Source organism: Myotis yumanensis, unplaced genomic scaffold, assembly GCF_028538775.1.
Source record: "Myotis yumanensis isolate MYYU_CA2020_CCGP unplaced genomic scaffold, mMyoYum1.0.hap1 SCAF_6, whole genome shotgun sequence".
Lineage (NCBI taxonomy): Eukaryota > Metazoa > Chordata > Mammalia > Chiroptera > Vespertilionidae > Myotis > Myotis yumanensis.
Window position 1 is genome coordinate 14,990,182 of NW_027223757.1, and position 15,402 is coordinate 15,005,583.

The 15,402-nt window shown below is 37.6% G+C and overlaps 1 protein-coding gene and 1 long non-coding RNA gene across 30 annotated transcripts in view; one reads left to right on the forward strand and one right to left on the reverse strand.

The window, feature by feature from the left end:
- Window positions 1-15,402, reverse strand: part of TRDN (triadin) — a 280,670-nt gene that overhangs the window by 144,963 nt on the left and 120,305 nt on the right. For all 25 annotated transcript variants that reach the window (XR_011471806.1, XM_070417613.1, XM_070417602.1 and 22 more), the window contains 2 exons: window positions 8,909-8,968; window positions 8,037-8,096 (listed from right to left, as the gene is read on the reverse strand). Coding sequence is in view for 24 of the 25 variants with exons in the window: in XM_070417613.1 (XP_070273714.1) it covers window positions 8,037-8,096; window positions 8,909-8,968 (120 nt within the window). In the remaining variant the exon portion in view is untranslated. The remainder of the gene's footprint in view (window positions 1-8,036; window positions 8,097-8,908; window positions 8,969-15,402) is intronic.
- Window positions 1-15,402, forward strand: part of LOC139012141 (uncharacterized) — a 45,578-nt gene that overhangs the window by 425 nt on the left and 29,751 nt on the right. For 4 of the 5 annotated variants that reach the window (XR_011471808.1, XR_011471807.1, XR_011471811.1 and 1 more), the window contains exon 2: window positions 9,445-9,726. This is a non-coding gene — a long non-coding RNA (uncharacterized lncRNA). Of the gene's footprint in view, window positions 1-7,041; window positions 7,108-9,444; window positions 9,727-15,402 lie in introns of those variants that run through there. The other variant, XR_011471809.1, reaches the window with a different exon arrangement.

Consider the following 15,402-nt stretch of genomic DNA (forward strand, 5'->3'; position numbering starts at 1 on the left):
ATTTTTTATTTTCTAAGAGAACTCAGAAGCAAGGTGTTCAGCTGATAGAGAAGAAGGGTGAAAAGGTGAAGGAGGATTGGAAAGGGGGGACAGTTTGAGGCAGTAGTCTCAGAAAGAGGAAAATGAACTATAGGATTCTATTCCTCAAAGGTCATAGTATCACTAGGCAGCACCATTTCAAAAGCCTCAGCATTTTCTGGACAAATGTCCACTGAGCCCGTGCTGCATGGAGGCACAGAGCAACAAAAATAAGAAACAGTACACATTCGTAGAGCTTGAGTGAATATACGTATTCTTAGGGAGGAGCAGCCCCAAGTATTTCATCGGATTCGATTGAGAGACCTATTTTACATGCTCAGGACCATGTGTTATTTTTTCCTTGTCTTTTGACATGTTATAACTTGAGTATGTACCTACCTCTACATCAGCACAATGCCTTTCAGGACAATTGTTTTTATCTGCCTCTGCTTCTGATGTATTTTAGCATAAGCCTTTTCATGTGTTCATCTTTTTGACCTTATATTTTGAGATTAACATAGCTAACAAGATAGAGGCAGTGACGAACCACAATCACTACATTTTTTCCTGAGTGAAATTATTTTTTGGAAAAAAAGATTCTTTTAATTACGTAAGTATTACATATGCTCCTCCATGCCTCCTTCAATTACTTTTAACAGGCAAATTTCCTAAAACATAATCACAATTCTTCTTTTCCAGCCTGGGCACTTGTGTTGTCTGAAAGCTTTTTCCCCCTATCTTTAGCATTATAACTAATTATTATATTGTCCTTCTTACCTTAAGCTTATTGTCATTGGAGTTTTTCTACTGAGATGTCTCAAAATATTTCTTCACCCTGAGGGCAATTCATCATTATTCCATATATGTTATGTATCTTATTTCCTTTTTATGTAGAGTCCTGGGTTTATGCAGACATTAATAAAACACGCTCTGATTAGATTCAGAACAATGTTTTATGCTATAGTAGTCAGACAGGAGAGACAGGTTATATACACTGAACATAAACTGTGACCTCACTTCCTGGAATCAACTCTTGACCAGACTGTGTTTTTTCTTTCTTTCTAATAACTAATCAGCTAGGAGAATTTGATGAGTGGACAAATTTGAAATCATGATAATAAAAAGGTTAATTCCAAAGTTAAAACAATCCAGACATTAGTTTAATTTAGCCTGATATTTAGTTTTGTAAAAATACAGTCTTATAAGTCTCCTTAACTTGAATATACTCATTCTTCTTATAGGATTTACCTCCACAAATCCCAGAGAGATACCTACCCTTTTTCTGCTTGAATACTGAAATGGCAGACTTCCCTCTCCATTCCAATCTGGCTTTATCCTGCCACCCCAGAGTAACTGCTCTTGTCTTTTTTTGCCCTCGTGTCATAACTTCTAGATAACATTCACAAAGTTGATAGCTTTTTGATTCTTGAAACATCCATTTCTGAAATGCCTCTAATACCAAACCCTTTTGCTTTTCCTTTAACTTCCCTGGCAATTGCTTTCAGCCTGTCTTGCTTTATTTTCAAATATCTAATCTCTAGATGTTGAAATCCTTCAGGCCTTGACTCTATTCTGCTCTCTTTTTCTTTTGACACAATCTCTGTGGGTAATCTCATCCATCCTCAGGGCATTAACCGTGATCTATATGGATTACTGTATTTATAGTTTCACTTCAGAATCTCCTCTGAGTTCCAGACCCCTGTATCTAGCTGTTCAGAGTGCATGGGCTGTGGAGCCACACTGTCTTGGTTAAAAGTCTGGCCCTGACTAATGACTACTAACTGTGTGACCTTGGGCAAGTTACTTAAACTCTCTGTGTTTTAGGCACCTCAATTTTATATGAGGATTATAATAGTTTATTTCTTGATCTATTATAAAGATTGAATGAGTGTGAATTTGTAAAGCACCTAAAATAGCACCTGATACAAAATTTAGATGAAACACCACATATAGCTGAAACTTAACGTGCTCAAAAGTAAACTCTCAATCGTTTCCACCAAAACTCTTCCCCATCGAGGCTTCCTCATCTCAATAAACAACCTCCTCTTTTAATTGGCTTACCTCTTCTCTTCTGTCCAAATGAGAATATACTTGTATTGAACATAAATCTGAATATTTTTCTCCACTGCTAATATCCTTCAAGAATTTCTCATTATACTTTTAATAAATCTAAACACCTGCACATGTCCCTGCATGTTCTATATCCAGATCCTTTGTACTTGCTGTTATACAAATTGCACATATACACATTACAAACCCACACACCATATTCACACATCACACAAAGAGGCAGACATCAATGGCTGCCTCCCCCAATACATCACATTCCAATTTAAATGCCTGTGAGAGTGAGAGAGGCCGGTTCTAAATGCTTATCTATCTACATAGCTCCCTACACTCACCCATGGTTTGCTCTGGTTGCCCCAAATTTGTTTCCTCTATGGCCCTTACCCTAAGTTGTATTTACAGACACTATGTCCACTTCCTCACTGTGTGCCTCTCTTAGGAAACCGTAAGCTCCATTAAGGAAAGACTTTTGTCCATTTACCCAGCTCTGTGGACTCAGCAGCTTAGTGTACAGTAGGCATTGAGTGAATATTTTCCACAAGAATGTATGCAAGAATAAATGAATGAGTGAACTTGTCCTTTTCTAGCAGTTTATCTCAGAAAAGTTAGTCTGGTTTTTTAGGATCCTTTTTGAAATTTATGCTTCTATTCAACTAATTATTTTTACAACTCATGTTGTAAAGTGTGATAATGAAATTATCATTTTACACCATTACCTATCAGTTACTACGTTAAAGTTATCTTTATAATGAATAGGCTTTCAAACATATAGGTTGGTAATAAATTTTAGTGCAAAACATTTTTTAGACTTATTACTCCAAATAGGCCAATCTAAGAAAAATAAATCATCTTAGTTTTGGCTTTATTCCTATGCTGGTCTATATGTTTTCCCCAGGTAATAATTGTTTATTACAAGAAAACATAACTTGTTAATCTTTAGCCGTTATAATCTCATCAAGCACTAAGAAAAATATTTAAGAAGAATATCCATGCCTCCTCTATCTACAGTTTAGCTAAAGAACAACATAAACTACATCGAAGTGTGACTTGCAAGTGCTATAGATATTGCCAGATTTTAACCTGTTGCTTTATTGCGCCATCTTTTTCAACTTTGGGGTGGGAAGTGGGGCTCAAAGATAGGTTTAGTTATTGTACAATTCAGGCCTTCAAAAACCAGTTCTTATTATATGAAGTTTATGTTATAAAACCTTTCTGAAAGTATCTTTACTGTAGATACCTGGATAGCCTCTATCAACTTCCATTCTACCCTCCTAGTAGGAAACATTGGAATGCCCCAAACTGGCATCTTCCCGACTCACCTGCAGCATATTTAATTCCATCAAATCGATGCACCTACTGAGAATGAAAAACAGAAATGCTTTGGCAAACAAGGTCACTTTGGTGTAGTTACTGAGACCGGCCTCAACATTTCCAGTGTCTAGTCTGTGGGTGTTGAAAGGAGGCTGTGGAGGCAGTTTTGATGAATGAAGTAGCTTCCTGACCATTGATGTGCCATGGCTCTCAATAACACAGTGGTGGCCCCTGCATTTTAATTCTTCCAGTCCTTCCAACAATCGTGTGTGCATCCAGTTGCCCATAGAGAAGCCCTTATGCTTGTACTAAGTAGAGTAGTTTGTATGTCTAGCACTGAAGTCTGTTACACACAGAGGGAGGTGTATTTTTAAAGTTTTTAGTTCCTTTTTTGATTTTTCTTTCATGGTACTTTTCAGGCTGAAACATACCTCATAACATTGTAAAATAACCATATTTTTTTTCTTTTCATACAATGTTTTTTAAGTGGCAAAGTTATTTGTTAGCTTTTTCCACAACATATGATTTCAAGAATATATAAAATAAGAGATTATTATAATAAACCCTGATGCACCAATTACCCAGTTTCAACCATTATTAATTGATGGGCTGGCAATTTTACATCTTGTAAAACCCCATCCAACCCTCCCTAACATAGGTCATTATTAGCAAAGTGTGATTTACCAGATTCATGAAGTAGAGGCTCATTAAATTCACAATAGAATTTAAGTCTTGGGTTCCTTTACATGTACATAATAACAAAAAAAAATGTAATAAAACATAATAATAAATGCATATGTTATATCAACATAAAAATAAAGCATTAATATAATTTATAATAATATATCATGACAAAATCCATATAGTAAATACACATCTGACATATCATATGCCTTATAAGTTTGCTACTTTTTGGGGCTGGAGTGGTAACATCATAAGCTCTGCCATATTTCTCTGTTTTAGAAAGAAATGATATATGTGCTCCCAGCTCTACAAGATTTCAGGTCATCATCAATTTCTCTCATTATTTCAAGAAATGTTTACTACTTTCATAACAAATTTCAAACTGGCTTTTTTTTATACCATATTGCTCTCACTAAAAATATATTGGGAGAATTATTAAACCCTAAAAATAGATAAAGTTAAAAATTAGCACTAATTAAATGTCTATCACACACACAATTTTAAGTATTTATGGGCTCAAATTTTGTAAACAAACAATTTATGTATATTTCCATTAGGAAGTTGAACTGATTTGTAAGAGCCGGTATTTTGTATATTCAAAAGTAAACATGTTAAGGAAACAAAAAACCGGTTACAAGAAGGACAAACTTGTTTTTCAATACTGCCTGAGCAGCCCTTCCCAGGTGTGCTGAGCAATCACCCAGTTCGGGCTCTGTGTCAATGGATGAGCACCAGCCTTGTAGGAAGTGATACCAATATACTCAGTTCTCTTCCCAGTGGCACACAATTTCACTTTAACATGACTGCTGGGCTAATAACACAGGAGTATAGAAATATCATATTTTCCCCATCACTCACTGCACATGAACATGTTTTGCCTTTCCCCTCAAAAGCTAACACCAAAACAACAGCCACACACACACACACACACACACACACACACACACACTCCTTTGAGTTTTGCCAAAAGTTTTTTTCAGATTGTGCATACATATGACAAATACTTGGAAGTTACATACAATTCAAAACTTTCTTGTGAAAATATTTAGTAAAAATCATGGTCTCAGAAAAAAAATTGTGTTTCTCTTTAGGACTCAATCATTTAACTGTCAAAGAAACACTGACCCAAGCAACAATGAGTCTCTCAGTTTCATTGGTGCTATTATAATTGGTTAGTCCTATATAATAAAAGGGTAGTATGCAAATTGACCGAATGGGGGAATGACCAGTCACTATAACACACACTGACCACAGGAAGCAGGCCTAAGCTGGCAGTTGGACATCCCCTGAGGGCTCCCGGACTGTGAGTGGGCGCAGGCCAGGCTGAGGGACCCCCAAGTGCACAAATCTCATGCAACGGGTCTCTAGTTATTAATAATAGGAAAGGAGCCCTAACTGGTTTGGCTCAGTGGATAGAGTGTTGGCCTGTGGACTGAAGGGTCCCAGGTTCGATTTCGGTCAAGGGCGTGTACCTTGGTTGCGGGCACATCCCCAGTAGGGGGTGTGCAGGAGGCAGCTGATTGATGTTTCTCACTCATTGATGTTTCTCACTCATTGATGTTTCTCACTCATTGATGTTTCTCACTCTCTATTCCTCTAATTTCCTCTCTGTAAAAAATCAATAAAATATATTTTTAAAAAAATAATAGGAAAGGAGCAAAAGGGAGGCCAGACATTTACACTCCCCGGGAAACCACCAGACCATTCCCTGCACATCACTGGGGGAAGAGGGAAGATGAGTGCATGCACAGAGTCAGGATGAGGTAGGAAAGGTGCCTGTCAGTCAAATCTGGAACAGAGATCATTGGCCAGAAAGGGTGGGGCCACTACCAGCCCATGAAAGTTTGGGGATACAGAATCCCAAGACAAAGGAGTTCACTCTTTTGGCTCTTGGCACTCTTGGCTCTTTGTGCTCTTGTGGCTCTCTAGCATTCACCTGTGTTCTCTCCATATCCATGTGGCCTTGTGGACCCCACAGGCAATGGGCTGATGAACTGCAGCAGGGAAGACAAACTAAGCTAGCTTGATGCTGGACTGGACCCTGCTCCAGGATGGAAAGGCAACTCTGGGCAGCAGCCTTCATTCCAGCCCTATTGAAGGCACAGCTGGACTTCTTCCCCGACAGCATGAAGGGAAATGGGACCTGGGAAACCCAGGTGTAATTCCACAGAAATAAAACTTTCTACACTATCTCACCCTCCTGTGAGAGTCTCAGAAAATTCATTTTCTCTTGACAGCACAAGAAACCCGCTCCCACCAGTACCAGTGGGAATGAGGAGAGGTCCCTACCTATAACATCATCATATAATCAGAACCGTGTTTCCCCTTTCATCAAGGAAATTAAGTTTTTGATAAAACAAAATGAGTAAATGTTCAAGAATGCAATAGATTCTACAATACCATCCTTTAATGATAAAAATTCAAATGCAAAGTCATTGTTAATCAACTCCCAGATCAGCAAAACACCTGCCTATCTCTCACTGGACATTTCATGAGCCATACAATCATGCAACTCATTGTTTTACAATTTTTTTTTAACCCCACTTATAGCACGATGGCAGGGATTCTTTGAAATTCCTATTTGGTACTAATAGACTAATCAATGTCCAGTTTGGCATCTTATAATCTCCTCTTTCAGGGTCCTTCCCCACCGGCTTTTTCCTTCACCTATGCCACTACAATCTAAGAAGTGAAGGGTTTTCACTAATGCCCTCAGCCTGGCTGCTCTCCCCAGACAATGCCTTCTCTTGAAATTTTCCCTCAACAGCTCCCGCATAAAAGCTTACCTACTGACTCATTTTCTAGGGCATTGTTTTCAGCTTATTATTATACAGAAAAGATCTGGAAATCTCATTCACTTTAAGTGTTAGTAGCTGAGAGGAATTAGTCTGTTACCCCCCGCCCCACCCCTGCCCCTAAAAGATTTGCATTTTAATAGAGGACAATTTCTTCATTACTCAAAGGAATGGAAGATCTCTAATGGTGGAATTTCAAGCATCACTGACACTAGTGGAAGAAATATTTGGGGTAAGAACACTTATCACCAAACCATAATACTTGAGATAACGACATTTTTTACTATCTAGACTTAAGTTGAACCTGAATAGAAGAAATATTCATGTTTGAACAAGAATAAAAGCAGAACTAAATTTAAAGCAAAAATCTTAAGCTGTTGAACAGCCCTATTCTTTAATGGGATGCAGTATTATCTCTCAGCTTCTTATTTTTTCTAAGTGGCATTATTATTCTATGCAGCTCTTCTCAATTTCATTATGTGTTCACCATTGTGGCCTAAAGATCCCCTCAGCTGGAAACTTAAGACAGGCTTGGTCCTGACCTTAGACCGCTGACTTCCCTTGTCTTAGAGCATTTAATGTAGGAAAGTTATACTTTTAAATTCTTTATTTGTTCCTTTGAGATATAAATCTTTTTAAAAACATCTTTCCAGTTTTACAACCCAGGAATGATTTTCTCAGGGACCTGGAGTCATTCCCTTGAAATGTAATCATCAAGAAAGATAGCACCTTCATTTCCCAGTTTTTGTGGGAGGGTAAGAACCTAACTCTTTTAGGTGCCTTGCTCCAAGTTATAACACTACATTCCTGTCATGAAGATAAGGGAAAGTTTACTTTTACTTTGAGCAAAGCCAATTAGCAAACTCAGATGGCCTTCAATGACCCCATCCCATTTCAGCTCTCAAAACCTCCCGTTTTCTGTTTCAGTGAAATTGAGTTCAGCATAAGATTTGGTCTCTTGCCCCTATTGCAATAGCTTTGAATACAGTCTTCCTTGCCTGTATAACTTTGTCTAGTGTAATTTTTTCTTTGACATCTGTACATGGATAGATTTCAGTGCCTATATCCAATTTGCTTACTTTGCCCAAAGATTCTTTCAAATATCCCGAAGCAAACATCCCTGAACATAATATGACGAAGGAAACAGAGGAAGTACAATACCTTTTTTTTTCATATCAATGGCAGTTTCCTTCTCAGTTTTCTTTTTGACATCTTCTTTTTCTGGTGGTAAAATGAGAAAATTAAAAGCCTTTTCCTGTATAATTTTTATGTACGGGGGCACACACGACTACCGATAAGGTACATCTAATTCATCTTGTAAGTCAGAGCTATAAATCATGTCAAATATGAATGAACTGGCATCTCATAACAGAATAGTGACTTGGTGTGCTTTCTCCTCAGGAAGGGAGCACATTTTTGCTAAGGTCAACAAAATCTATCATGACAGTAGAAATATTAAAAAGCATTATTAATTAAAAATATAGTATGCTTCAGTAGTTTTCCCAAAGAATTTTAAAAGGAATAGACTGAATGTTCCCTGGGCTATCAGGCCCCTGGAAACATGTGAGAAAGTCAGAAATGGCTGAGGCTCACTTAGGACCTCAGATGCACTATAGGAAAACAAACTAACCAATCTAAAAAGAATAAAACATAGCAAACTAATCAACCAGTTTCCTCCCTATACATTAAATAATTTGCTCTTTTGAAAGACAGTTTGTACTAAACAGAATGGATTAAATAGTAGTCATATTCACATAAAGTGTCAGGTAAAGAACTGAATTAGAATTGGACAGTTATTCCTAAGGGGGGAAAAATCAGTAAGAGTTTTAAAAATGTGTTTAAGTTTAAATTTTCTTTTAGAAAGTTTATCAATTTCAACTTTATTTGGAATATTTATAAGTCTCAAGTGTGCTTGTTAATAACAAAAATGAAATTATTAAGGAATTTATTTCCTAGAAAACAATAGCTTTGTCAGTAGCATTATAAATGGATACTAATCGATTTATGTGTTGGACAGTTTTTAAATTTCTTACCTTTCTTTTTTGTTTCAGAAGTCACTTTCTTCTCAGCTTTCTTCCTTTCCCCTTCTTTTTCTAGAGAAGAAATTAAAAATAGTTTCTTTACAAAAATTTAGTGCAAAAGAAAAGCTAAGATTGGAATGAAGGATTACTGTGAAGTCAATTCTGCCTCCAGATAGCTTTGTGACTTAGAGCAAGTGATTTAATCTTATTGAGTCTTATTTTCCTCATTTGTAAGATAACACCTCCCTCCAAGTTAGATAATGTTTACAAAGCACTGGGCACAGTGCCTGGTTCATAGTAAATGCATAAAACTGCAGGCCGCTAATATTGCTAACAGCTTATAAACAAGATAGCTTGAGCTTCCTGAACTAAACAATTGTTGAGGGCCTAACGTGAAATAGTAATACATGAAATTACAACATATTTTCTGAGGAAAAATACACATGAGCTAAAGGAATTACTTTTGTTGCCTTTTCCTGGGTCCAGTTTCATTAGAAAGAATAAACCAAGCCATTAGCGATGTCTAGTTTGAATTAACTGTTTTTCAGATCTGCCTCTTGTCAGCAGCCATTTGGAGCCTGGTGACACTTATCTGGCAGTGTGCTGGGGACATAACTTCCACTGCCCTCGCTGGGTGGTTGCATCAGCAAGGGTGCTCAGACCGTTTTTTGTACCCGGAGGTTGCAGTAAGTCTAGACACCGCATAGAACAGTATGTGTTCCCTGCAGACTTCAAGAAAGATTTCCGTTTCAGAGATCTGAGGGGCCGATGGAACCTCCAATGCCCAGCCATAGCCATGTAACAATTGGGCATCCCTGGACATTTTTCTGGTAAGTGTACTCATTTCAAATAACAGAACTCTGTAGCAGTGTAAGCGTTGTGAAAACGGAATACTCAGTTTTCTTAGGTTTGAGGCGTATATAGGGGCAGCGCATGTCGGAAAGAAATTGATTTTTATCTTCAATTAATAGCGTTATTCACCTTACAGTTGAAATATTTTTCTCTTTGCCATTTGTCTTTTGAGTACAGATGCTAAGCATTCCAAGATTTTCATTACCCAGAACTAGTATGAGATTATTACTATGCTGAAGAAATTCCATGAGCAGTTCTAGTCTGAATGCTTAAGTTGCCTACTAATGGCTGCATCTTATTAAACACTGGAATTTTAATTCATTCCCTTTGGTGTCCCCTTTTTTTTTTACCGACAAGATCAAAGACAACACTTTCTTTCAGTGTTAGAAGTATAATTTATAAGGAACTTTTTGTGGCTCCTACAGACGCGTTGGTGTCGAAGGGAGAAGCGCGTTCGCACTCTGTTCAAGTGCGTCTGCAGCGCACCGTCCCAGCGCATCCAATCAGAAGGCGCAAGCCAAGCAGTCAAATTTGGATAGTTCCAGAGTTAGAAATAAACCAATTAAAATTTACTGCCATTCCTTATAGCTTCATAAATATTAAATATGGAAATGGTGTTTATAATCCTGAATAAAGATTCTCTTGATTTAAGTAGTCTTACTTTCAGCATCTCTGTGAAAAAAAAAAAAAAGTGATGTAGCAAAGGCATTTTCCATCTTATTAAAATAAACATACGTGCCAGATCATTGGACTGGCATTCGCTTAACACCACGGTCTGATGGCAGGTACCAGAAAAGGGTTAATTAACATACAGAGTGCTTATAAATACGCTTAGCCTGTATCAAAAATCCATGCCATGGTCACCATAAAATCACAACTCAGTACCCATGTCTCTGCGTTTCATAATGTAGACGAATGAATATTTCCCTTAAAAGTTTGTGACAATTAGTCATTCTTATAGTGACTTCGGAATAAAACTAGATGTTTGAGGCCATAAGATGGAAGACATTCTTTTCATTTTTTAAAAAGGAGAATGCTCTTGCGCAATAAACTCTACCTTTAAATGACTATATCTGGGGTTTTATTGGGGTGACACTGTATTCCTGCCTCAGTTCATATTGAATTAATGCTCCCATTATACACTCTGCCTGTGATTATGGCCATACACAGTGAGAGTCATGAATAAGAGCAGAAGTCCACAAAAAGCAGGTATAAATAATATACTTTAATAACATTTTTATGAAGTAGACCTTTAAGCTGTCATTATGGGGCGTACTTTATTCACGGCAAATTCATTTAAAACATCAACTTCTGAAGATTCTGCATTTCGTCAAGCACTATTGTCTCTATTCCCTAGGTGATTTGGCAGCAGTGGAATTTGGTTTTTCATTTATAAAAGACACAATAATTTAATTATACACTGCTTGGATATAAAAATAAACCATGTCTCTTTTATGAAACCTCTCTGCCTCTTGACATATTTTTTTTTTTTTTTTGCTCAGCAGTGAATACTCTTCCCTTTCCATCCACCTATGCGCTCACTCATCAATTTCCTTTCTCCCCTTCCTCCAATTTTTGCTGTTTTGTTTCTAACAAGCTAGAGGAGTCAGGGCAGTTAATATCATAGGTTTTCAGAGGATCCGCAATTAAGAGTGTCGATAGAATGTGAATTTATCAGCATATTGCCTTTCTTTGGCAAAAAGTGTCATAAACCCTGAGATGATGGCTCTGTGGGGCAGGGCTGACAGGAAAGCCTGGTTGAAAGAGAAATCTTCTCCAAAATGGGCAGCTCAGAGCCACAAATATGTTATTAGATGCAGCATAAATTAACATCCGATGAAAGAAAAATTAAAAGACTCACTTTTTACTTTCTAAGCCTTGACAATGGTCTTTTCTCTTGCTTTTAAATGTGTGTGTGTGTTTTTTTATGCCATCTCAAAGCCAGAGAATGCACAATAGCTAATTATAATTGTAAAGCTTTCTAAGATGCTTGTTCCTAGCAAACGGGGAAAACAAATGCAAATGTCTCATTTTCATCTTGGGTTTTGTTCCCCCCCTCTTTGCATTTCTAGTGTGGAGATTATCCAAACTTTACATGTCGGATGGTTGCTTTTCTTTTAATCCTCCGTGGCCAGGCTTGATCTATTCTTGGTCCTAATTAAGTAAGCAGAGACATATTTCTTTCCTAACAATGCATTCCTACAGACCTTGTTACTGCCACCTTGTTTCTCTAGAGTGGCAGAGATTGGCTTGGAATCCCACTCACTCCCATGATCATGGAAAATTTCACATAAACAGATAAGCTCAATTACAGCAGTGGTTACAGAGTTCTTCATTGTTATCTACAGAGGGCCATGGCCCTTGTTCGGTTGGGTGTGACACCAGTCATGTGCTGCGACATGCTGAATTTCATTTTCCTCACTTGAACAACGGGACTAATAAAATCGACTCTGCCAGCGTGTTGTGAAGAATGGAGAAACCGAGCTAAAGTCCCTGGCTCAGAGTGCATGTTCAAAAAAAGCAACAATGATAGCTATGACTATATTTTAGAAACAATAAAGATATGACTTCATATAATATGTAGTAACTTCTTAGGTGTGATATTTATTAAAATGTTAAAATAAATGCACATTAATTTGTATAATACTGTACGGAGGGAAGCTGTGTCTGAAATATTTTGTGTCGAGAAACTTCAGGACAAAAGTACATATGTAAGAATCAAAGTATTGTGAGGGGGCACTGCGCTGGAATGAAGTGGATTCCAGACTCAGTTATGCTATAATTAGTAGCCACTGCCTTATGCAACTGTGAGTACATCTTCTGACTTTCACCATAAAAGGCAGGGGAATGAGTAGAGCATATTTAAATCTCTCTTTACCTGTTCATTTATTCCCTCTCCAAACGAAGCATGTGCCATCTTGCATTTGTTTCCTGGTTTTGCTGGGAACAGTTAACTTAAAAAGCTTTAGAGTTGTAAATAGCTATTGTATGTTCTCTGCCTGTTATGACTTAAAATTTTTAAAGCTAGAGAAAAGTCCATTTTTAAGCCTTAAAATGAATATATGCGTATACTCATGTATATTTGAATATGTATGCATGTATATATAATGTTAGGTGTTAATAAGGGTCAGAAATAACCTTAAAGCTTGGTTTATAGAATTGGGGCATGAGAAGGTGGGAGGTGATAGTGCTTTTTTTCCCAGAGTTTTTTAAAAATGTATTTTTATTGATTTCAAAGAGAAAGGGAGAGGGAGAGATAGAAACATCAATGATGAGAGAGGATCATTGATTGGCTGTCTCCTGCACACCCCACGCTGGGGATGGAGTCCACAACCCAGGCATATGCTCTGATCAGGAATCGAACCATGACCTCCTGGTTCATAGGTCTGTGCTCAACCACTGAGCCACACTGGCACTTTTCTTTTTTTAAGGTGGAACATGGGTAAATCTTTCTGAATGAGTAAGATTTGAAAAGATTTTTGAAAATAAAAAGTAGAAGAACCTTGGTCATTTAGGGAAAAGAATTTTCTGGCGGAGAAAACAAATATCTGCCAACACCTTGAAATGAGAACATTCTAGATATGTTCAAAGGGGAAGGTGCAGAAGGAGAGTGGTAAGAGAGGTGGCCAGAGATGGAGCAAGGCCAATCACAGAGAATCGTGTTATTCATGTTGTGAATTTTTCATTTTACTGTGAGATAGACCAATGAGAAAGTTCAAGCAAAGAAATTATGTGCTGATGAGTTCTATTTTAAGAGGAAGTTTGGCAGTTGCTGGGTAATGGGAAGTGCCCCATTGGATTTTGAGATCGTATTATAAGGAAGAAGACTAATAAAATGAAATAATTCAGTACAAACATTCTTTCCCCTTTCCTCTTTTTTTTTTTTTTTTTATAAAAGTTTCCTCTAAATTTTATTTGGGACTCTTGAACTATGGAACGATGGTAGGAGTACTTCCCTTAACTTGCAATTAGGTTACTATGACAGCAAAGCACTCTAACTTAAGGACTTCACTTGAGTTACCTAGCATAACTAAGCTGGCCTTTCAGAACCCAAATTCATTGTCTTTTCCTTGACTTCTCCTTTAGTGATAACTGAATTATTCGTAGAAGCCAGCTCTTCTCATTATCAACTATTTAACAACAAACGTCCCACAACCTGCAATTCTATAACACCTTCCAGTGATTACCCGGAGACTTTTACATATATAGTTTATTTCCTGCATCAATAAAAGTTTATTTAGCTTCATGTCAAACCCTTGCCAGGGTCTAGAGTTTAAAAGATTCCTTTTAGGAACTCCAGGTAAGAGAATAGGAAGGGAGAAAATTTACAATTACGATAAGGACTTTGAGTCTAAGGAACCCCACAGAAAGTCCCAAACCAAAGAAGGCCAAGTGAAAGTATGAAAGCTACTCCTAGGGGAAGGACCACAGACAGAGACTGACATAGACTGAGCCTGGGTATGAAAGACATGGGTTTTTATTCTAATTACAGTAGGACCTCAAATAATGTAATTTTGTTATATGAAATTGTTTTAATATTGATAGGATTCCATAGGACATTAACTCTTGGTTATATCAATAAATCAATGGTAACATTGGTTTTGCTACACATCGTTTCACTCAAAGTCACAGAATCTATCAATAATGTTAAGTTAGGATTTATTATATTCCACCGTTAGAGCTGTGTTATCTTAGGCAATTTACTTGGTTCCTCTGATCATCTCTGTAAAATGATGTAAACCATACTAACCACTTGGAGTTGTTTTGAGGGTTAAATGTGATTGTTTAAAAGAAAAGTAGCATACATTTTCCCCATGATCAGCAGCCTCATATGTCTACTTATTTGTCTCATTTTCAAATCCCCAAACTCTATTCCTCCCCCATCCTCCAGCTGACACAATGAGCTTACTGCTCCTCTACTCAATTGTTTTAGCCACCCTGTGCAGTCTGTGAGGAGGTGTAAGAGATTTAGTTGTATGTATAAGACCCTGCATATGACTCTAGTCCTGTATTAAAAATTATAGAGAGTTTCACATATACTGACTAATGTCATTAATACAATTACCTTTTTACCTTCTATAGATACAAATTAAAAACAATCATAAAAATTAATGGTTTACTATACATAGAAGGGAAATTTCTTGATAGAAGAATGATAATGATAATAACAGTGACTAATGATTGAATGCCTAACTGTGATAGAAAATGTGCCAAATATATATAAAGCTATCCTATATAATAAAAGCTATCCTATATAATAAAAGCTTATAAAGCTATCCTATATAATAGAAGCTTAATATGCTAAGTGTCTGGACATCTGGTCGTCTGTTCAACCAATCAAAGCGTAATATGCTAATGATATGCTAAGGCCGCTCAACTGCTTGCTATGACGTGCACTGACCACCAGGAGGCAGACGCTCAAACCGGTAGGTTAGCTTGCTGCTGGGGTCTGGCCCGATTGGGACTGAGTGAGATGGGCCGGATATGCCCTGGAGCCCTCCTCTGGTCCCTCCCCAGCTGGTCAACCTCCCGTGCCCCTCTCCATCCCCTCATGCACTGGTGGGATCCCTCTGGCTGGCCTGTGCCCTCTCGCAATCCCTGATCCCTCAGGGGATATTGGAGAACCGGTTTTGGCCCAATCCTGCAGGCCAGGC